This window comes from Simochromis diagramma, unplaced genomic scaffold, assembly GCF_900408965.1.
Source record: "Simochromis diagramma unplaced genomic scaffold, fSimDia1.1 OVJJ01000802.1, whole genome shotgun sequence".
Taxonomy (NCBI): domain Eukaryota; kingdom Metazoa; phylum Chordata; class Actinopteri; order Cichliformes; family Cichlidae; genus Simochromis; species Simochromis diagramma.
The window spans coordinates 2,101,698-2,125,815 of record NW_024387492.1 but is presented as its reverse complement, the minus strand read 5'-3'; the positions used below and the strand labels follow the sequence as shown (position 1 = coordinate 2,125,815).

At 44.3% G+C, this 24,118-nt stretch overlaps 1 protein-coding gene across 2 annotated transcripts in view; it reads right to left on the bottom strand.

Annotated features, from left to right (window-relative positions):
• The window catches only part of ches1 (checkpoint suppressor 1), a 62,846-nt gene extending 41,593 nt beyond the window's left edge, over window positions 1-21,253 (bottom strand). Inside the window, exon 1 of one of the 2 annotated variants that reach the window (XM_040018202.1) lies at window positions 20,807-21,253. Coding sequence is in view for 1 of the 2 variants with exons in the window: in XM_040018201.1 (XP_039874135.1) it covers window positions 8,590-8,670 (81 nt within the window). In the remaining variant the exon portion in view is untranslated. Of the gene's footprint in view, window positions 1-8,589; window positions 9,837-20,806 lie in introns of those variants that run through there. The other variant, XM_040018201.1, reaches the window with a different exon arrangement.
• Window positions 21,254-24,118: the final 2,865 nt, after the last annotated feature.

Here is a 24,118-nt window from a genome sequence, read left to right as displayed (position 1 = left end):
TTTCCTGAAGGAGTTTTTGTGCTCTCATGACTCATCGAGTGACGCCATCGACTGGCCAATCAGCTCCCTTGGAATTGTGAACGAGCAGGTACTAAAACAAGCACCTGGTACCGAGTAGGTCTTCAGGTAGATATTTCACTGAAACACTGTGACCTGCTGTTGGAGCTGCAGAGAAAGAACAAGGGAATTCAGATGGATGTCGTGGAATCTTTATTACTGTTAGTTAAGCTACTGAACAACTGAACAATCAACACTGTCGACTCTAAAATGTCAGCCGCTTAACTACGAGGAATAAATGCATGATTTGGGTGAAAAGTGAAAATTAAACCTCTTTGGGGTTCAGACAGTTGTTCAGAAAACTCAAGTGAGTGCAAAATATTACCTTGAGCTGTTTGTTCCAACTACTTACTGCCAAAAGCACAAAATCAAAGCTATAATTAATAAGGCATAAGAAACTTAACAAAGAAAGGTCAGGACCCTTGTGTTGCAATGCACGCTTAATATTGCAAGTTTGAGTCCAGAGCCTGCTCTGCCAGAGGATTAAACATTATCCCCACTGTCTATTGGCAAAGCAACTAAGCAGATAATAAGCACATAATATACAGTATATTTAGGGGAACTGAGCCCCAGAACTTTCAAGTTGAAAAATGAAAACATAAAACGCATCAATTCACAGGGTCACTGGTTCTGCTTTAAGAGCAGCACCAGGCTGCTTTACTCAAGGAAGCTGAGAACGGACATGTGTAATGCACGGTGTGAAAAAAAGAAGAAGGAAAAAAGCCAAATCAAATATTGCTAGTGAATAATTCAAGACGACGAACACACACACAGCCTGCATCCTCCAAAGTAGGCTAACCAACAAAGCAAACAGACATTTGCATCAGGCAAACACAGAGTAAGTTTGGGATGATTCATCAGCAGCCAGCGATCATGGAGTCACGCTTACGCCCCCCCCCCCAACCTCTCTCTCTGCGGATGGCGAACAATCAGAGTCAGAAACACACACACACACACACACACACAAGTCACCTTCAAGCATCCACATTCGCAACCTCAGTTTGTGTGTGTGTGTGTGTGCAGCCTGGAGGTCCCTGGTGGACTGCAGGGCTAGACTGTGTGTGCAGAACTGCCTGTGACAGTCAGGTCAAGCTTAAAAAAAGCCCAGGCCCAAGGCTTTAGACTCCTATGGTTATGGCCATGACACACCATAGGCCGACATGCAATCGCACATTTGGGCACTCTCACATGGTTACTCACTCTGCCCAGCGTTTTCTCGCACACTTTGTCCAAGTCAGTGTATTGTCCTAGCATGGCATTAGTCCCTGTATCTACAGTATGTAAGGTACCCGAAGTCCTTAAAGTGTACATGCATGTATGGTTGTTTGTGACTTGTAGTCTAAAGTGCTTTGAGCGGTTAGTAAGACTAAAAATGCATTATATAAATATAAATAAGACTATCTTAGCATTAACCCACACTCCTGCTTCAGTTTAACCAAAGCAGAAAACACAGACTGTATTAGAAAGATGGCTATAACCTCAGAGTCTTAAAGTCAAGTCCATTCAAGTCTGCATCGTTTCTCACGGCCAGCGAGGGAGGGGGAATCCTCGTGATGCAATAATAAGTCTTAGAAAGAGACAGCAGCTCACTTAGTAAACAAACTCCTGATGAGTTCATGATTCCAGCTGCTAGTTTTAGGACTTAATGGGTAAAACATTATGTTTAGAGTCACACTGCGTGAGAAACCAAAAGGTGGTCCACCCAGGTCCACACCATGCTTGTTCAAGAGCCGCCTGTTCAGTCTTTCCAGTGAGTGCACGTGACTAGCATCCCTACTGATACCAGAGTGAAGAACAGACACAGCAACAGATGCAAGCTAGTTAGCTTTAGCGCCAGCTGACCAGTTCTAATCTCTCACATCACTGTGTCCAGTTTCCAAAGACAGATCCCAAACTAAAGAATCCACAAACACTGGTTCGCACACTATTTATACAATCTGTATATCTAAATTCATCTGTCATTAAAAAACACGATTACATGTAACTTTAACTGCTAAATAACATCATTTACACGTTTTAGTATCTGAGTGAAACAAGCAAAGAAAATTCTTCACATGAACAGGTTTTAAAAGCTGAATATTTATGTTTGTAACATTAGCTTTCCGTCCAGCTTGATGCTAAGCTACGCTAATTACCTCAGCGCTCCAGAGCCACACACACACACACACACCTCACAGTGTTATTATTGTTTTGATTTAAGATAAAACAAGAGCTCATTTATTTAAATGTAAAACTACGGTTCAATGGAGTGTACACCGAGTCTCTCTTGACCAGACCCACCAGTGCAGCTGGAAGAAAAATGTCGAAAGCAGAACCTAAAGTAAGTAGTTTAAAAGGATCCTTATACAATAACCAGATCTAATACCAAGGTCAGATCTGATAGAGATGCTATCAAACCTGAGATGACATCGGCAACAATCATAATTATAACAGTAATAAAGATAACACTATCTGACTGCTTCCACCTCTCCTTCCATCACCCAATCCCCCCACCCGCTCTCCCTCTAAGGCCTCCCTGCCTTTTCTTTCTGACAGTGAGCAGGTCCCTGTTGGCGCTCAGTGCTCTTTTATAATACTGTAGGAAAGGAGAGACAACGCGAGGGAGAGACAGACCGAGAGCAGGGGAGAGGGAGAAAGAAAGAGAAAGGGAGACTGCCAGAAACACTATACCATATCAAAGCGGCCAGAGCACAGCCAACACAGCTTTGATAGTGGGCAGAGAGGAGTGTGGGTCACAAAAGCGCAAGGAGAAAGGTTTAGCGAACGGTTTAAAGAGGGGAGCGTGATCTATCGGGATCCCCGCATTCAGGGGAGAGTGGGGTGGATGAAGCTTTGAGGTGGTGAGTGTTCTTCAGTCGGCTGTCCTGCAGTCAAAAAAAAGGGGAAAAGGAAGAAGAAGCAGGGCTCCCTCTCTGTGTCTGTCTGTCTCTCTCCCCTCTGGCTTTTCCACTTATCTTTAACAAACAGCAGCTCAGGCGCTCAGCCACTGGTCGACAGTTTGTCCCGACAACAAAAAACCATGGCAACAAGCGCTGGAAGAGCCTGTCCGGTTCCAAAGGTTTGCCCTCTTTGGCTTCCCCAGCTCTCCAGCTTTGGCCACAGACTGGAATCAATAACAAAACAGCTCAAAGTGGCTGAGAGAAGTTTGCGATCGAGAAACCGCACCGCCTTGTGTTTAGACGAGAAAGTAAAGCAGTTTAGTAGATCACCCTTATCCCAGAGGTGGAAAGAAATTGCGTTCCGGTTGCGTGAAAAGAAAGTGGAATTTGAAAGATAGTGAAACGGGAAGGACGAGGGGGTGAGGCAGCAGTTTGTCAGTAACCTACGCGGTCCTCTCCGGCCTGCCTTTGCTGACGATACTTGCACGGCTTCTGCTGATGATACAACTCTGCTTACATCCTTCACTCCTCCCTCCCACTCCTACAAGCTGTTTTTAACGCCACACAAGATACCTTATGTCAACTGAAACGTGTTCCGAATGCTGACAAAACAAAATTCAGGCTGTTTACAAACTCGCAAACAGGCCAAAAGAGAAAAAGTGATATGAGCTATCGCTCGAACGGAGTCGCAAAAAGGCTCTTTTTCTCTGCAGGGCATCCTCCGGCACTTACAGGACTGATTTATCCCGTAGATACATTGAACACGGGCTTTATTCGCTGACAGCTTTCCAAGTATATTAATCCCGGTTATCCGAATACTTTCTTAAAGTGACAGAGCGTGGACGACCTAAAAGCTTTTTCCATGTTTGTGTACTCATGGCTTCGTCCATCAATGAAATTCAGGTAAAGTGAACTGACATCAAGTTTTTAATGCACTTTGACTTCTCTTTTTAAACCGATGAGTGAGCCAAGTGCCAATGAGACTACTGATACTGACTCTACAGATTTATAAAGCTTAGAAATAGTAAAAGGTTGTAACTAAGCAAGGTTATTAACGTCAACTAAACGTAAACTACAAACTAAAAGTAGACGTGAAACAATATTTAGATACCTAAATTAAAATTAAAAAAGTAGACAGACCTGTGGTATCAATTTTAAAATCCTACGTCACTTGTTCTCCGGTTATCACATCCACAAAGTTTTCCAAAAACTTGACCTCTGAGATTCCAGCTCATCCGAGATTTTTAGCTGAGGGGTAAAAAGTATCCTTTTGAAAAAAAAAGGAAAACTAACTGAAACAATTTTGTGAACGTGGCGAACAAACTAAAATTCAGTAGAAACATGGAGGAAATATTCTTAGTTTTCATATCTGTTTGATAAAAATGTTACAGCTTCGTGCCTGATAACAGATGTTTTTATTCTGCATATCTGGCAGACTGTGTCACTGCTTTCTGTACCTAAATCTTGCCTCTGACTTACAGCCTGCATACAATAATAATTAAAAAGATTACAACTAACAATGAAACTAATAAAAACTAAAATAAAACATTTTCAAACATTAAAAACGGAACTGAAACAAACCCTGGAAATAGACTGAACTAAAAACAGAAAACTACAACTGCAACTAAGCGTCTAATAAGAAATGCTTCATGCTGCAAGCCTCACCTCCAGATGCTGAACCTGGTGTGTTGGTGAAGCTGGTGAAATTCAGATAACTAGGAAAAGAAAGCGCAGCTATTTTAACACACAAACTCCAGAAAATGCTGGAAGATCCAGGAATCCTATTAAGACGTGCCTTCGATGGTTTTGGAGGTGGTGCTGATTGGGTCGCGCGTGCAGGTTAAAGAGCATCTACTGCTGCACACTGGCATTCAGAGCTGCAGAGCATGTGTGTAAACGTCTGAAGCTGGTGATGCTTTGCCCATCTTAGCACAGTCACAACCTTTGCAGCTTGTTTTGCAGTCGCTTAGGCTGAATGGAAAAAAAAAAACGAAGCTATTTTGGGAAGTAGGAAAAACTTGTGCAACGGAGTGAGTGGTTTTAAAAGGACAAAAGCTGAATTTGGGTCATGAGGGTTTTTAAAAAAAGCTTTTTGCTGACAGAGAAAAAGTTTTTCACTTTCATGCAAACACTAGATGATATTGTTTTATATCCACACACCGTCACCCACTCCGTTACAGACCGCGCTCTGTTGCTCATCGGTGCCACCACCCCTTCTTCACCCTATCCACCTGCCGTTTTTTATATAAACATTTGGGAATCCTCCCGATGTAGCAGTTAAGTCTTTTTACAGTCCCGTGATTTGTTTTTGTCGTCTCTCTCAAAACCAAATTAGGCACGAGTGCCTGTATGTGCTCGTCTCCCTCTTCATGGAACAGGCTGTGAAATTATCTGAAGCTCACTTGCTGAGTTTACACGGTTAATGAAGGTTCTTGTGGCAGACACAATAAGGAGCTGCCTTTGCTTTGTTCAGTCAAGATTTAAATAGGTTTGGCAACGAGCCCGCTGGTTTGACGATGAAGTGTTGTCTACTGGAGTGCTTATAAAGTAGTCAGTACTCGGCTAGGATTGCTTTTTGCTTTTTTGGGGTGTGTTTTTCTGTCTGAGGCTTTGAGAGTGTGTGTGTGTGTGTGTGTGTGTGTGTGTGTGCACAGATGCTGAGTCTTGCTTGGCCTCTCGTGATGGAGGAGGTTTTTAATCTGCGGGGCTGCCCGCTTTAAACAAAGGTGGAATAACATTTGAACAGAAGTTCGTCTTCGTGTTGACCCTTAAAGACTCCGCAGTGTTTCCACATACTAAATAAAAAAAACAGGCATGACTCCCTGTTTCCACTCACCCTGCTCTGGGTTGTGTTTTCTAATCTGCAGATTCAGAGAGAGGCAGTGAAAAAGAATGAGCATGACCGCGAGTAATAAAGACAGGAGTGGACAAGGAAGAAAGAGAGAGTGGGAGTAAAAGACAGAGGGGAGTTATATCCTAGGGTCATTAGCAGCATCTCAAAGTCACCTCGTCTTTCAGCGTATGCTGTTTGACAGGCCCTGCCAACAGAATTAGGGATGAGGGATGATGCTGCTGTGATTAGATGTGTAACTCAGGGGAAAGGCAGGTCCTGATCCACGGTTACAGTGCACTCCCACTCACGCGCGCGAGAGAGGGAGGGAATTGTGGGTATAAGCGATGCGATAACCTGCGTTTTGAGATGCGGTCAGTTATTGACTGGATAGCCCCCAGATCCTCTATTTCAATGTACGGCGCTGATGCGAGTCAGCCCGATAAACACCGCAGGCTCCCCCCGATGAGTGAATTGAATTCCCAAATTACCAGGCTTAAGATAACATACCTGGCTAAATTGCCGCTCTTTATAAGTCTCAAATCTCTTTGTAGATATTCATCAAAGGCTGTTTCACTCCTGATGCGGAGAACACAGGAGATGGGAAATAGGAGAACAACACACAATGTGGTTCATATTAAGGCCTCTGATCTTCTATCTCGAGTCCCTCGTTTTCCACTACATTCCTTTAGCCAGGGGTGATGTGTGTGAGGGGGAGGGTGGGGGTGTGTGCTGACATCCTCTCTGCCAGTGCAAAATATGTGATGAAGGCTCAGTGTTGGTCGGAGATTTTTACAGGTAAGTAAGGGAAACCTTGTGCTTTACCGGGCCTCTTCTTCCTCAGCACAAACTGAATTAGCCCCAGTGCAACAACTGTAAGTCTTGACTTTCTCTGTATCGCTTCAGGAGGTATCTGAAACCCTCTCTTTTAAGCTTTCAGTTCGTGAACCCAAGTCGGAAGTTTCCATCTGTCAAGTGCCAAATGAATGCCAGTGATAGTGGAGTTTGTTGAATAAACTGAGAAGGGTCCATCTGTTTGCTGCCCGACATTAACCCTGAAGACGACCGAGGTACCCACTCAGAGGCAGGCTAACACTTAAGCAGGCTCGAGGGGCTGTGCGGTTGTGCACAGGAACTGTGGAGATGTGGTAACACGATCCGGGAGGAGTGTAGCCGTGACTTTGATGGCTCATCAAATCCCAAACCTCTACACCCGTTTGCACTCTATGACGGGGCTTTGCAGAATCTTATGTGACTTTATCCCTCACCCTAAAAAATGGCTACTCGTGCTGCAATCTAATACTTGCATTCATTTCAGTAAGGACCACTGTAGTCAAAAAGAAGATTATTTTCATCTGCGGTTATATATATTTGGCTGCACGTCTCTGGTATCCAACCCTCCCCGGCCTTTCGAGTGCAAACATGGAAAGCCTGAGAGCAGCAGCGAGACCTCAGCACAGAACAGAGCATCTATGACAGGCATTAAAGGAGGAGCTGGGGTGGGTTGCAAAGCGGGTTGAAGAGGGTAGGAACTCTAGGCAGGCAACTTAAACAGATTTGTCAACTGGATGTGTAGAGAGATATAAGGAAAGTCATCAGCTGATCAGCCTGGATTGTGCCTGAGCTGGACTGAAATATGGCCAAAGACCACCATCGAAACAGCTTTGAGCCAACTTGAGTCATTCAGCATATCAGCAGCACTTTAATAATCGCTGCACACCACTCACATTTTGCACCTCGTCATCAAATTGTTCGACTTTTACTTTGTCAGTGACCCGGCATACAGACTGATTGCACCCGACTGACAGAATGGGCTCAGTATTAAGACCTCTGACAGTGTGCTGATGACCTTATGTTCACTATAGCCTCATCCAAAGGGGTCATGTGTCTATGCAGCTGTGTTCCTTAGCACATCTACAAGAAGCAAATGCATGCGTTATGCATCTCTACATGAAAGCATTCAAATGCTTCACAACTATTCTCTGTTTCAGCCTTGAAAAGTGAGAAAGTTACTTCATTGTGTACACAAAATGCAGATGGAAATGTAATAAAGAAAAAAAGCATACTACTTCTGTAACAGTAGCAGTGATAGTTGCTGTTCGGCTCGTAAGACTGCAACTTTGAATGCTTTGGCAGAAAGGTGAGTCAAAAAGGTAATTTCAGTAATGCTCTGCTTAAGGCAGCATTTTTCCACCCTTGGCTTGGATGATGTATCAGGTGCCACCAACATGTCCATCTCAGACACAAAGCTCTGGTGTCTACTCAAGCAGAACGAAAATATAATAAGTCCAATTTAACATAACTTCACATTAATATAGTTCTACTGAGCCACAGAGAAATAACAATATAACAAGATAAAGGGTGTTGCTCCCACCTTTTTCAGTAAGCAGTGTCTTTACAAAGTATTTCAGTTTGTAGCGGTCTTCAGTAAAGTGGCAGAACTCCAGATTTCTCGACTAAGAAATCCTGATGGAACTCTACACGGACATTAGACTCCAGCAGATAAAGATCAATCAGGAGGCTTTCTGGGAAATGTAGTAAAAGACTTTGTTGTGAGGGGGGGCACAACAAAGAAAAGCGAATGACAAGTGCACATTAGGAAAATGACAAAATACGTTGGACATCCCAGCCTGATGATTTACAACAGCGTGGGATGGAATTTTCCTCCGAGGCAGGGCGTTCTACGCTTTCACCGAGCAGCCAGGGAATCTCCGGCGTTCACACTCGCACACACACGCATGCTCGCATTCCTGCAAGGATCCACGGATGAATACAAATTACAAAAAGGCAAAACCATGCACATTTGGATGCATTTGCACATACGTGCACTTGTTCTCTCTTCCTCTCCTTCTTCCCCTTTCGCTCTTTTACAGCGGTTTCCTGTGCGCACTGTCTACCTCTCATGGTACATTCAGATCATGAACACCCGGAGTCAGCAAGTCTGGACACAGCTGTTAAATATTCAGCCCAACATTCCCTCTCGCTCTCTCTCACAGTATCTCTCCGTCTTCCACCTTAAAACTCTCCTCTTTTTTGTCCCCACCTCTCTCCCTCCAACGTTACTCTATTTCTAGCTCAATTCTTTCTAATTCTGTAGCTCTCTACGCCGCTACCAACACCGGCACCGCTGCTGCCTCTGCTCTCTGCGCTCCACTTTCATTAAGGGGCTCTCCTCTGATAGCCCTTCATATAACACTTAATCATCATAACAATAAGAGCACTCGCTCCCCGACGAATCACCTCGAGGGGCCAGTCCTAAAGATCCTCCGCTAACTGATGTCATTAACTGCCAGGGTACCCGATTGGCTGGAGCAGCACGGGAGAGCCCGCCTTAGGTGTTTGACGGAGGGCTCAGCGGGAGCAGCGAGGGTCGGACAGGCCAAGGACATTCCTCTTATTGGAGAAGAGCTGAGAACAACGCACAGGCGCCCGCTCGTGCGTGCACAGGCGCAAAGGCTGACGCTGGGAAGCAGAAGACAAGGCCTGTTTGGTGTTACAGTCAGGAGAGAGATGAATAAGACTATTGAATAAGGGGGAGGGAGGTTTGAATAACAGTATTTTACATGAATGGATCTTCAGGGAAATGACTGCTCCATCGCTCCCTCCGCTCTCTATTTTCAGCTGCAATTTGACAACAGGGTTGAGCGAGTGTGTGTGTGTGTGTGTGTGTGTGTGTGTGTGTGTGTGTGTGTGTGTGTGTGTGTGTGTGTGTTGGGGGGCATTTTGGCTGATTGAGTCTCTGCCGTTATCACGCTGTGGAAGTGACAGCGTGCCATATTATGCTGTAGTGGGTGTGCGCATAGATGAACAGTGACGGCAGCTTCTTGCAAACGCACAACAAATCTGCACGCACACGCTCGTCCGAACCACAGAGAAATCACAGCTGTTCTCGGTTGCTATGCGGCAGTCTCACCATCGTCTCGGATAACACACACGCGCGCATGCACATGCAAGTGTGAGACGGGGACAGTAACACCAGGCTTGGCAGGGTCGGAAGGTCACAGGGGTATTGTGACAAAGTCGCTTAGCAACAAACCTACGGCACATATAATTTGCAGTGCGATGGCCTCCCACCAACCCCCCGCCCCCTCCCAGCGTGCCCCTGACCACATCTGAATGTGGTTATAATGAATATGATGACAGGTGATGATTGTTTTGCACCTGGCTCTCTCTCTCCCACTCACTCAGTGTTTGAGGAGAAATGTGTTGAATGTGCCTCACGACAGACCATAATAAATCTTGTGCCACTGTAAGCGCTCCACGGTGAAAACAAAGTGTAAAGTTAGCAGAACACCAGCTTGTTAGTTTGCCACTAAAGAGGAACACAAACATCAGTGGTTTAAGAGTTTTTCTGCTCCTGCTGTTCGAGTTCAAGTGACACCTGTCCCCTCCGTTTGTCTGAAAACGAGCTTTAAGGTACGATTCCCTTGTTTCGTGACTGAGCGACGTCCCTCGATGACTTGCGTCCCTTACGGCTTTCCGTACAGCAAATCCCTGCGAGCAGCTACCAAACACTAACACGAGTACAGCAAAGGTAAAGTGACTTTGACTCCAACTTAAAAAAAAAAGTGTGTTTCATCAGGACTGCAGGTAGCTCAGCCCATCTGTGTGCTGAATTCTTTATAGGTTATCACAGGAACGAGGCTCCTGTCCTCTCTGCCTTGTTCCCTTTGTGCACGGTGACGCTTCAAAACAGAATCGGTGAGCTGCAAAATCTGGGCTGCTTCTGCAGAGGCTCGACTTTTAGCTGGGAATACGCCTAAATAGTACATTCGACAGATTTGTCTCGTTCGTCGAAATGTAAATGACAAACTGCCCCCGGGGTAGCAGCTAGCAAACATGGTGCACTCGTGCAGAGACAGCAGTTTTATAATGTCATCTGTGGCTGAAAAAAGTAACCACTAATGATGTCATCACGATTGCTGTAGGCTTGACAACTAGAAGTTTTGTGCTTTTTTTAAAAACAAAAAGCCATCATTGCAAGCTCAGGGTTAAAAACGCAGACACCAGTGTTTTCCATGCTGCATTATGGGAAGTGTAAATGTAGTGTTTTCGAAGCTTGATCAGTATTTACTACTAAGAGTTACCATGATGTGACTTCTGATGTTCTTCTACTACTTTTTTCTGAAAATCTCTTAATTCTCTGTTGTAACTGATGCACTGTGTTGGGGGTAAATCATTAGTATTTGAATTATTGTATTAACTAAACTCAGCAGCTCCACAGCACCAGGGGTAAGGAGAACCACTCCGGTGTGGCGTCTTCTGAACAGCTAGCTAGCTTTCAGCTCAGCTAACGCTATCATTGCGAGGGAAATTCACAAGCTTGTTGTTGGTTAGGTGCTGGAAGAGAAGCTACCAATGTAATAATTTCTGGTAACACATGAACTCTTGGTTACAAAGTAACAGAATACTGTTTCAGCATTCTTTAGATGTTACTTTTAAATGTAACATCACCTGACCCTGAGGCCTACCCTTTAGGTGGAGGTGTGTAGCTTTTCTAATGTGATGTTGTGTTATGTACGTTCCTTCACTGACTGAAACTGGGCCCAATGCAGCAGAGCCCAAAACTGCAGTTTTAGGGGCGACTTGAGTCTGGTTTCCAAAAACGAGACATTTCCAATAAGCTTGGGTTTATAGAAAGAAAGAAAGAAAGTAAGTGTACTTTACTGACCCCCATGGGGAAATTCCTCTCTGCATTTAACCCATTCACTCAGTGAAGCAGTGGGCAGCCATTGGGCACCCAGGGAGCAGGTACCTTGCTCAGGGGTACCTCAGGGTAGCTGTTCAGGGGAACCGAACCTCCGACCTTCCGATCATGGGGCCACCACTCTACCTACTGAGCTATCCCTGCCCCTTATAATAATATAGTATATAGTATAATAGTTCATAAGAGATTTTGATTGACAGATGTGCCGACACAGGGCTCTGTGGCTGATTAGTGTCTGCTTGGCTTCACTACCAATTGTAGTCAATGAATCAGACTTTTGGAATATTTTAATAGAATTAAAACAGGTAATATGGCCTACAGTGTGGTATGGACCATGAGTATATTTCTGCTTTGTTTTCTGTTGAGCAGACTTCTGTTATTATTATTATGAGTCAGTCTAGTCATCATTAATTAGCAGATATACATGTTTGTGTGTCTCCAGGCTTCTTGAAGGACATTTAAAGCTTTTCTTTGCATGTTTCTGCCTTTTGTTCTGTTCTCTGTCAAGATGATCCCACACTGCTTCAATAACGGGGAGGCCAATCCATGCTTTTCTGCACTGACAGTGTTTGGGATCATTGTTATGCTGGAAAATGAAGCCAATGCCAATCAGACATTTTCCAGACGGTGCTGCATGGTGGATCAAAATCTGTCAGTATTGTTCTGCATTCATAAGTCCATCAGTTCTGACAAGATCTCCAACACCACTGGCTGAAATACTGCCACAAAGCATACACAGCCTCCAGCATATTTTACAAATGCTTGTAGACTCTCTCCTGACCTCCCCCAGAAATACTGACAATGATTTGAACCAAAAATGTCAAATTTGGAGTCATCACTACATCCGCCCTGCCACTGATTTTCAGTCCATTTCTTGTGTAATTTGGTATAGCCTAGCCTCCTCTCCCTTCAGTTAGAACGGCTTCATGACAGCCGTCCTTCCACAGAGACCATTTCTGATGAGGCTTCAGTGAACAATAGATGGATCTACCGAAGGCCCGGTGGCAGGTCTTTGCTGGGTTTCTTTTTTCCTATTTCTTAAGGACATGACTTTCAGATGCTGTTTATCTGCTGTAGGCAGTTTTCTTTTTTAGGTCTGCCACTTCTTCTTTTGTCTTTCACTTGTCCGGTTTCCTCACATTTCTAAGGATAAACTGAACACTGTGCTGAGATATGCTAGATTTTCAACTAAAAGCTCTTTGGGAATCACCTTGTTGGTGCAAAAATACTATGATGTGGCTGTCAAACTGTGTTCCCATTGCTAAAGAAATGAGAACAAATGATATGTTTTTGTGACAGGCTGCTAGTAACAAAGTGCCTAAAGACACAATTTCAAATTGGTTCTTTGCTAAGCTGTCTGTTATGTGTAGATATAACACCGGTTCATCTCTTGAGTAAGGTGCTTTTTTTTTTAAGCTTGAATGATTGAAAAGCAGACAGCGTCCAAGGAAAAACTTTGAAAGACCTTCAGAAAGCCTGGAGAACTATTGCTCAAGACCACTTTAAAAAACTACCAGAAAGTCTGGCTCCTTGAAAGCAAAATATAAAGAAATGAAAGGTGGCTCGAGACTTTTGTAGTCCTCAGAGGATTAAGAGCATCTGCCATCATTTACAGTTGACCAGCTGATACGTGTATGCTCACTAATGACAGGAGGCTCAGCTACTCACTGCACGCTCCTCTCCAATCTGCATCTATACATCTCTGTGTGTTACCTGCATCTTTTATTCCACCTCTGCCTTCTACCTGCCTTCACTTCAGCTTCGTTCCACAATCGAACAGTCAAATATCAGGATTCATTATCGTATGCAGAATATTCGTTGACAGCCCTGAAATGAAAACCCCACAAAGGATATGCTGCGTTTTAACTAACAGCTCTTCATTGAGTTAACTGTAGCAATAATTGCCAGTGACATTTTCTTCACTACACACACATTTAACGTGTGAGTCATGCGCGTTATTAAACCAAAAAAAACCCCACAAAAACCAAGGGACCTGCTGAAGACTCAATAATTATATTTCCTATAAAACAGTAGAAATAATGAAGTCCTCTTCTTTGGCATTAGTCAAAACGAAGTGCTGCCTGCACTAAAACCATCACAAAATCAATAATAGAGATTTTTATGAATCGAGTTAAAAGCAGTGGCCTCTCCTTTTTTTTAACCTCACTGCCTTCATTTGGTTAGTGATGTCACACGTCAGCCCCTCTGTCTACTCCGTCTTTCTCCTTTCCGCTGTGTGCAGTGGAACAAAGCAGAGATGGCAGAGAAACTTATCTTTAAAAAGAAACTGCACTGTGTTGTGGAATAATTTGGAAAACTGTCACAGCGAGCGAATCCTATCTCAGAGGGTGCCAGTCACACACACACACGCATACACATAGTGTTAAAAGCATGCGTGCACACACACACACACACACACAAACAGGGACTTTGGTGTTTACATCATATGGGAAGGTATTTTTTCCCCTCACCCTGCCAGGGAACAGGCCCACGCACGGACACAGACGCTGACTAAGGCCCTAAGACTCCGGGGGGGGAAGGCGCGCATGTGTATATAATCAGTTTGGTTGTGTATCTATGTCGAACTGTTACTAGCTGAAGCGGACTTCGCTTGGACAGCGTTCATGATCTGCTTGTGCTGCTATGGTCTTGTGTGTTTGTGTGTATTTTTCTTGCTTGTGTGTGTATATTTGCGCAGTGGTATCAAACAGTCCTGTTCAGTGTTAAGCTGCTGCGCGGTTATGTACAGTACTCTGTTTGTGGTTTGGCCTTAGCAGAGCTGAGCTAATGCTAATCAGTTTATTGGGGAAAATCTGCATATTTTGTGTTTCTCTGTGTGTCTGCACGAGTGTGTCTACTTAAAGCATTCTTGTGTGTATGTGTGTGTGTGTGTTTTGCTTCCCGGTTCATAAACTTTTAAGCCACCGTGCGGTGTGATTTCCCCACGGTTTGGGGTTTGAGGTTGGAACGAGAAAAAACTATCAGAGGACAGCAGAAAGACAAAGTGTGTTTGAGCGCACGTCTGCGTGTGTGTATTCAGGTCCGTTAAAAGCTCCCAGTTCTCCCATCCAGATTTAGATGGCTGATGTTCAGAGCGTCAACCACAACACTTGGAGAACACAACAGGCGGCCTGTTCAACCCGAGACACAAATAGAGCAGTCTTCCTCTGTGCTTAAAAACCCCGTAGCTCAAACGGAGAGCTAAAAACAGATATTTCTGTGGCGCACTGAAGAAGGCCAACCGCTAAAAAAGAAAAGAAAATCACTCTTTCTCCGTGACGCTGTGTTTTCTCTTGCTAAAATAAGAACTGGCGAGTACAGTATCCGTGGAGACGACCCAGCACCATCTCTTCTCCCTTTTCATTCACTGCCTGCCTGCAGTCGTTGGCGAATCTCGGGATGAGAATCGACAAAGGTCAGACAGTCGCAGATGGAGGGCAGCAAGGCGATGGAGTTACCCGTCGCGAGACACTGGGGTATCCATTTCAAATAGAAGCCTCTCTCAGGGGGCTGTAACGAGCTCTAACACTGTGTGTGTGTGTGTGTGTGTGTGTGTGTGTGTGTGTGTGTGTGTGTGTCTATGAACGATGCATACAATACCAAAAAGTATCCATTAGCTGTGAAGTATCTTCACTTTAACAGAAAAAAAAGGGGGAGGAGTAATGTCATTATATAAATCAGATGGCTCCTGAGGTCATTTTTGTCTTCACACATGCTTTTGCATGCCAGCATACACACACACACACACACACACACACACACACACACACAAGCAGTGTATGGCTGCATCCATTTATGACATCACTGTAACTAGCCAGAGAGAGGAGAGTCAGAGAGAGCCAAGCTGACGTCATCCCATTCACTCAATGTCAATTACGTAATCACGGGGTCCGACGCCTGCAGGACAGGCACGCCGTGCACGGGTTTTTGGGTTTTGTTTTGTTTTTTTGTGATTGCATGAAGGGCACATAATTGCAATCTCATGTGCGAGAGGAAACATAAAGTGAGGCATGCTGATGACATCATCAGCGGGAGGCAGCTTGGCGTGAGCGTGGCGGCTGTGACATATCGAGAGTGTTGGGGTAGAAGAGAAGGAGACAGAGTGCCGCAAACAGACCGGCTGGAGGAGTTATGCAACGCAAATCCAACTCAGACTAAAAAAGGGCCTTTTTTGCCTTTTCCCTGTGTGTGTGTGTGTGTGTGTGTGTGTGTGTGTGTGTGTGTGTGTGTGTGTGTGTGTGTGTGTCCTAGATGACTTTTATGTAGCACTTTGACTTGAGGCAAAGAGTGCATTAAAAACGCACAGGCACTCAAGCGTACCACTGAAATCTGCACACACGCGCGCACTCGCTCGCCCCCCCACTTATAAACAAAGCTTCCTAAGGACAGGAAATCCTTCCACCCACGTTCCTGTGTTGCTTGGCAACCAGAGCAGCGTCACCGTGTGCATGCCTCTGCCGCTGAAAACGCACAAACAAGCAGACAGACACACACACATTAAACTGCAACTCCTTAAACGCCGCTCCTTTAAAAGCACCGAAAAAGAAAATCGCCAGATCGCAGAGCCAAAGCCGAGCAGACTGATACTCGCCACAGCTGCCCTCCGATTCGTCAGCTATGGATCTACACCAAACATGACATCACCCCTTGTAAACATAAAACACTTTTTCCCCCTATTTATGAGCTCTATTTTTACACCCGCTGACGTCTTTCTATGCACGATGCTGCGCGTGCACGTTTGTGTGTGTCAGTGAGCATTTATGTGCGTGCACTATCTAAGGATGCGACCGCCAATAGCTCAGCAGGACTTAAGGAGAGAGGGGCTAATTGAGCAGAGGTGCCCAGCACTGTGGACAATGAGTCCATTTCAAATCAGCAGGAGGCCTATTGAAGACAATTATAACCTGGGGGATACAGAGGAGCATTATTCTTCTAAGCCATCTCGGCTACTTTGGCCGGCTGCGTTTCCACTGCAATTTACAGCCCGTCTTTTAACTCTCCGGTTGCATTAACATATGAACCTGTGCATGAAAGGCAAAGTTCATCAGCCCTAATCAATCACAGCGGGCTCAGTCATTAACTAATAAATAATTCCTGAAATACAATGATTACCGCAAACACACAGAAGGAGCGGCTTTCTTCTTCACTGCAATCAATAAAGCACCGCCACAAGTTCAAGTTTACAAGTTGTTTCTTGTAAATAAATAAAAACTCACAGTATATCTAAAAGTCACATATTTAATTTGTTGTCATGCATATTTGCCAACTGACGATGCTTTATTCAGGAGAGAATCAAAAGACACTTCCCATCACAGTTGGTGCATTTACCAGTGAGGCGACGGCGTTAAAGATGCTTTTGCTTAATGGCTCGTGCTAAAAATTTTCCCGGCTTGCTATCAGTGTTTTCAGAGTCAGGAGTTCCTGACTGAGTTTTAAAAGATCTGAAGTCAGCTGGGACAACACTGAATCTCGGGGCACTGTCGGGTGCTTAAAAATCGCTATTAAGAAGTTCAATTATTTTTGGAGCTGCTTTGCAGCTGTTAAGTAAAAAAATACGGCGAGTGGGAGTATTTTAGGGTCTCGTGGTGGACTACGGATTACAAGCATAGACTGTATAACTGACCCACTGGTTAGCAGACCTGAGCATTTCTGAAACCAGATACCACATATAACAACAACAGGTAGATCTGATTGTGACACTCACTGGATAATCGAGTGTCAGTCACACAGAACAGCTCATCCTGCTTTGTCCAGCTTTTGACTCTAACGGGGAAAATAATTCACAAAATTTGAATGTTTCATTCAGTAAGATTTAAATAAACCATAAGCCATAAACGTGTTGAGAAAAAAACATTGACAAGGTGACAGAGAACGGGAGCTGAAGGCTGTTTTCTCATAGACTGTTTTGTACTTTGATAACTATGTCCATCTTTTATATACAGTCTGTGATTCCAACATTAATGAAACAAAAGCTCTTTTTTCATCTCTGAGTGGAAATAAGTAAGAGAAAAATAATCTCAGTTCATAAACTAGCATGTTAGTTAACAGTCCTGACATTATGGCAAGATATGCAGAGGTATCAAATAAAGCTAGCATGCTATTCAGCTAGCCCTGGCCTGTGCTGTTTTGTAATACCACACTTTACTTCAGCGCCTACCTGTAGCGTACAATCAAGAGGGGCTTATGTTGCCTCAGAGAATTTAGCAGTGTAGAGGTGGAAACATAAACCTTGTATAACTCTACACAAAGGGTGGCTGTAGCTTCTCCTGTAGCTGTCGCCAATCTCAGGGTCAGCTTTGCTATTTTTGCTGCTAGGTTAGCAAGGTCCATAAAATGCTAATTTTCTCAAAACTGGAGCACTCACTTCTTGGAATTTCTGTTGGTTAAAATGACTCTAACTCATACAGTCAGATAATTGTCTGAATTATTATTGTCTGAATTCACTTCAAAGTTCCAGTGTGGTGACTCATATTAGCTCAAGTGGCGCTTACCCAACAGCTACCGGCAACGCTTGCTTGTCGTGGCAACCATCCACCGCGCATTGCAGCCATGCTTATAATACTTAATCACTTTAAGCATTAATAACACTTCAAAAGGCTCCGCCTCTGTACAGTAGTTATGAAGAGGAAATTAACCATAAAGACCAAAAACATATTCTACCCAGGCTCTGAACGTGCTTTTTAACGTTGTTAAGTTCGGCATTTTAACACTGGCGTCTATGGGGAATGCCCCAAGTGGACATTTAGAGGAACTGCAGTGTTTGTCCCTGTGTTGAGTTCATTTCTAAATGTTGCCACCAGCCAAATGCTCCACTGAGGGCAGAGTGGACTAAACAGTAAAACATAATTCTCTCTTGTATACAGATATATTTAGTTTGAAACAAAAATATTTCAATATAGTATCCAGTTACTACAAACCAGATCACGGACCACAGATGTCCACTTTAAGTGGAAATTTCTTAATAAAAAAGTACTCCATTACACAAAGTAGTGATTATATTTGCACCTGTGTCTATGCATCAATGTATTTTGGAAGAAAGTTTTGCTACATGGTACAATTCAAGGGTTTACAATGAGGATATTGGCTAACAATAAATATAAATAGTGTAACCATATTTAGTTTGACCAGGCAGGAATCAAACGCTTTACAATGGAAGTAGCAGTGCGATCGTCGTCTGTGCACTGCCTTGCTCTGAGCCCAGATATGGGCCGTATCTTCACACAGCACAACAGCTGATTTAACTATAATCTGGTACTTTTTTTCTCCATTGTTTTTTTCCGCCAGTTTACCTTCGTGCTGTGTCCTCTTTTCACCTATAAAACTTAAGAAGTCAGGACATTTTTTTTCTCACTTTTGCTGATAAGGTGCACTTCTGTAGTGTTTACCTTTCAGAACTAAATGTGCTGTAGCCTCTGCTGTATACTTTGTTCTGACGGTGCATTTCAGACACACACGTGGCTCAAAGCCACAGCTGACCAGACCGCTTACTGCGTAGCTCTGAGCCTGACCAGTGCAACAAGAAATATTAAAACTGCCATTTTTTTGAGTGTTTATGTTGAATAAATCACGAGATGACATCCAATAAAAACTGTATTCAAACTGCATACTACTCAATTCATTCACACGTGAATTATAGATCCATTATGGGCTGTTTTAGCTGTGCTGAGGGAATCAGACAAACAACAGTTGTGCTGAGAGCACTAACCCACTGATCCATCCATACCAATTATCTGTGTCTAGGGTGGAGTCTGAATTCAATATTCAATTTACACAGTTCAATCTCCCATCAGAGCTTCCAGCTGGAAAAACTAAAGGCGTCAAAACGGCCATAACGGACAAAAGCGGCATAAGCCTCGTCTGAGAGCTTCAACTGTCTCCAAAGTGAAAAAGAAGCGGGCTAACTGAACGTCGCACCACAGGGGTGTCCATTGAGAGACAGTGAGAGGTGGAGGGGCGAGAACTCCATTGAGCTCAGCCATGGGGGGTCAATATGTGAATGAACGTTTGCCATGGAGGTGAATTATGAATGAGCAGCTCTCGCAGCACTCCTGGAGAGAGCATGTCAGCCCCCCTGTCTCCTTCACTCCATCCTCTCTTGCTTTCTTTCCATTTCTCCTCCTCCTCCTCCCCCTGCTGCTGTCCTAAAATCTCCATCATCCTCTCCTTTCCCCTCCGTCTCTGTCTCATTTCTCGCTACTGGATTAATCTTCTCATCTGCCTCATTCTTGGTCAACTGATCTCCTCCCCTCCCCAAACCTCCTCCACCTCCTGTCTCCAGACCGGGTTGAGAAGGGGGGGGGGGGGGGGGTGACGGAGGTAGAGACACACGCCGTCTGTCTGAGAGAGACGACAAAACCCTCGTTCCCTTCACATACATATTTGCACAAATTCAGTAGGACGCACACACACACACGCACCCGTGCACACACACAGTGGCACATAAGATAATGCAAAGGCAAACATTCCTGCATGTGAAAAGGCAGATGCATGCATTAAGTGAAAGGCTTTCAGACACACACACACTTCTCCCAGCTGTTCTCCTGGCCACAGAGCTTGTGTGTGTGTGTGTGTGTGTGTGTGTATTCGCGTGTGTGTAATCCAATGTGCTGCTGCTCAGCCTGTGCCATGCTCTCTCCTCTGTTGCTGTGCGTCTGATCAGATCTGCCTCCGTCAACCTGTTTGCCGTCTATGGCTCACAGACGCACACACACTTTTTCTCTCCCTCTCTATTTCACACACAGACACACACACACGTTTCAGAAGCTGTTACTACTTATCAAGCCTCCTTCAAGCTTGGGAAAAACAACATTCATTCAGCCTTGGTTTCGCCGCCGCCAAGTGATGTGTTACCTGCTGCACTCCAAACACCTGAGCGCGCACACACACACACACACACACACACACAGTGAAAGAAAGGGGAAAACGGACTTAAAGAGAGTGTTTTGCCCCTATTTTTCCCTCCTTCAGCCTAAAGTAGCCTACCAGGAAAAAGAAAAAGTGCGTTTGTGTTGGAATGAGATCACACTGTTCCCTTAAAAAGTATCCACTCCTTTTGATCCCTTCACTCCAGTTTACAGCGGTCACTTCAGCTCACTTTGGCCCCTTTTTTAGCTTGTGGAAAACAACCTTTATAACTCTCTTTCTCTCTTTCTCTCTCTCTCACACACACACACACCTGTATACTTACATACTTACAGTGACACACACACACACACACATGCACACGCACCTCCACAGCACTTCCCTTTAAGTGCAGAGCCGTGCAGCACATGTCATCATCACACACACACTCACAGACCTGCATTAATGCCACAAAAAGCCCAGTAAAGTCACCTTAGGATCCTTCTGTGTTCCAGACGAGCCCCTTCTTCACACTCTTCCTCTCCTCTTTTAGACTTCTCTCTCCTCCTCTCCTCCTTTCCTTCCGTCCTTCCTACCGTGCTATCCGTCAGTCCTTCTTCTCCCTCTCTCTCTCTTTCACTCTTCGTTTCGGTACTCGGTCAGTTCCCAGCGTTTTTCCCGAGCCCCTCCATATCCGCCCAGCCAGTCGTTTCTAACCGCCGAGCAAGCGTACCTACACACACACACACGCACACACACACAAGCCGCTTCTGCGTTCCTATGGTCTCTCTCGCTCTCTCCCTCTGTTTATTCCTCTCTGAGCTCGCGCTCTCCCTCTCTCTACTGTCGGAGAAGAGCTCGGTGAGCGTGTGTATGCGCAAGTTTGTGTACGTGTGCGCGCGCGTGGATGTGTGTGTTCCTGTGCTGTGCCTGCTTTGCCCCGCCAGCAGCAGCAAGCAGCAGAGGACTTCCCCCGGTGCCCGCCCTGGGTCCTAGAGAGAGCTCTGTTCCCTGAAAGAATGCCATTGTGTACGGAAGACATGTCCAAAGATCGTCTATAATCTTAACAAGACGATTCATTCACCAGTTTTTTACCACACACACACACACACACACACACACACACACACACACACACACACACACACATATACATATATACATATATACACACACACACATATATATGTAGTAAAAAAAATGCAGTAAAAAAAGGTAATATGATAATATTAAAGTATAATAATTATCATATTACCTTTGATTTAATAATAAATCTTCTAAATCTTCAGTAAGGTGCATTTTGAACACACAAACATTACTAAATTAAAGAACTAATATATCTATCTATATAGATATAGATTTATAGATATATATCCTTGTGACATAGATACAAATAATTAAGTATTAGAACATAAGAAGGCTATTCAACAAAAGGTTCGTTTAGCCATTATGACATCCAAAGGTAAAATGTGGGATTTTATTTATTTATTTATTTATTTATTTATTTATCTTTAAGCCAGTAAGTTGTTTTGATTCTGTACCCAAGTGGTCGCTATGGCAACAGCAGGGCAGAGAGGCAGATGCAGGGAGTCATGCAAGGGAGTAGAAGCTGTTATAGATGGCGGATGGAGGGGCATTCTGTCCTTTTGCACATCAACTAGACTGAGCTCCGTTGGACGCATTTGCCCGGGTCATAAATCACATTTTCATTTGCTCATGTCAAGTAGCCTTAACACCGCTTCCTTTACCTTCTCTGTCTCTCTCTCACGCACACAGGCACGCGCACACACGGGGTTCACTCGGGTCTACTTAGAAAAACTTGACTGCGTCGCCGTGTGAGGCAGAAGTACAGCACCTTTAAAATATGGCGTACGCCTTTCTTTCTTAACAGAGTGAGTCATCTTCTTGAACTCGTTTAATCTCCCGTGCAGCTACCTTCTTCCTCATCTCCCTCCCCCTCCCTCCTCTCCTTTCCCCATCCTGCCTCAGAGCGTCATCAGGTTACCATAGCAACGGCCCGCCTATGGGAGACAGAGATCAGATCATTATGGACCATGGGATCCAGAAACTGAAGGACATGATTTTTTTTTTTTTTTTTCCTGTGAACACAGGAAGCAGGAACCCTTAACAGGAAGGCTTGAACACCTTCTTAGTTAAACAGCCAGAGTAGTGAGAACTTTGACTGAGCAGGTTTTTTGACGGGCAAAAAGCAGCTTTGATAATCCATTTAAACCCTTCAATAACATAAGTAATGTGTGCCTACCACTCCTGCACGTTGCTAAAAATAGAGTAAACTTCATTAGATATGCAAAATAGGGTGCTTTGAGATGTAAACACGTAGCCTCCAGAAACAGTTCACCAGAACTTGCTTGCCACACTTCTGAATTAATGAATCTGACAGACGTGGCAGTGATCAGCCCACTGAGAGCCCACAGCAAGGAAATCCAAATGTGCTCTCTTTTTATATATATGGGCGGGGAAATGGAAGCGGGCAAAGTGCGGTGCTTCAAGTTGAGCTCAAAACGCACCAAGGAAACTGTTTTGTTTAATAAAGATCAAAGACAAGTGTTGGGAGAATGAAGTGTGTTTACAGGCCCTCATATCCAGGCTGCTTCGCCGTGCCCCTATTATTAGAGGGAGGCCGTGTGTGTGTGTGTGTACGTGTTTGCATGTGTGCTTGTATTGCAAGCCTAGGGGGCTGCATTAAGCTGAAGCGACAGAGGGGGATCTTTAAGATGTCTTCCAAAGTTTGCTATTGAGGGAGATCTTATCTCTGAGCCCCACAAACAGCCTGGGAGAGGAGAGACGAGCCGAGGCTTAAGACAGTGAAGGAAAAACAGAGTCCAGGTAGCAGCACAGCTAAACAAGATATGTGTGAAGATTTTACTCGTCAGCTACTGGTTATCTTGTAAGTTTTAAGACTGAAACTGGGATCAAGTCATTCACTGCTGTGGAAATACACACCAATAGAGCATTTATTACAGGTTTACTATAGTCACTAATGATGCAGTCAACTACGTCAGTTATTGATCACACAGATATAACCCGGGTGATTAAATCAGTCAGGTTACTACTTTGATCCAGCACCAGAGGACCAAGTGTGTTTGGCATGTAGAGTGATGGGTAATTTCAGCAAAGAGTCCGTTCAGTTCAGAATTCGGATTAAAATCAGCAGGAATTTATTTAATAATTGAAATGCTGAATTGTTCTTGTTCCGCCCCTGTCATCAAACAGCCAATCAGCAATAGGATGGAAAAAAGAAGCATTGTTGTCCCACTGCATTTGGACAGCTAAAGTTCCCCAGTGTTTATTGGCACACAAATTTTTAATCTCCAAGTCTGTGGTTATCATAATGAGTAAGTAGACAAGTGTAGTCATTGTATTTCTTGGCTAGTCTTAGCCACAATGTGAATTAGCCTGGCACTGGCTCCAGGCTCTGGTGGGTTAAGCCAGACAGGAAGATCATGTCAACACATTAAGAAAAAGCCTTAGTGTTATGAAAATGTGCCCACATGAAAAACTAACTTGCGGTGAAGAAAAAGATTTTTACAACCTATTTTGCCACACAAAGCATATTTTATCAAATACAGCAGGGTTTGAAAAACTAGGCAGCAGCCTCTGGGGCTAAAGAACGGACTGTACTGGACTCATTTATAGGTATAAGCATTTCAAACTGCCAATAAAAATAAAGAAATATAAAAGAGTCAGGAGAAACACCCTTCAATCATGTCGCGAGTGTTGATGTTGCACAGTTTGTCCACCAGAGGGCAAATTCTGTGTCGGCAGCACACGTTTGGGATGCAA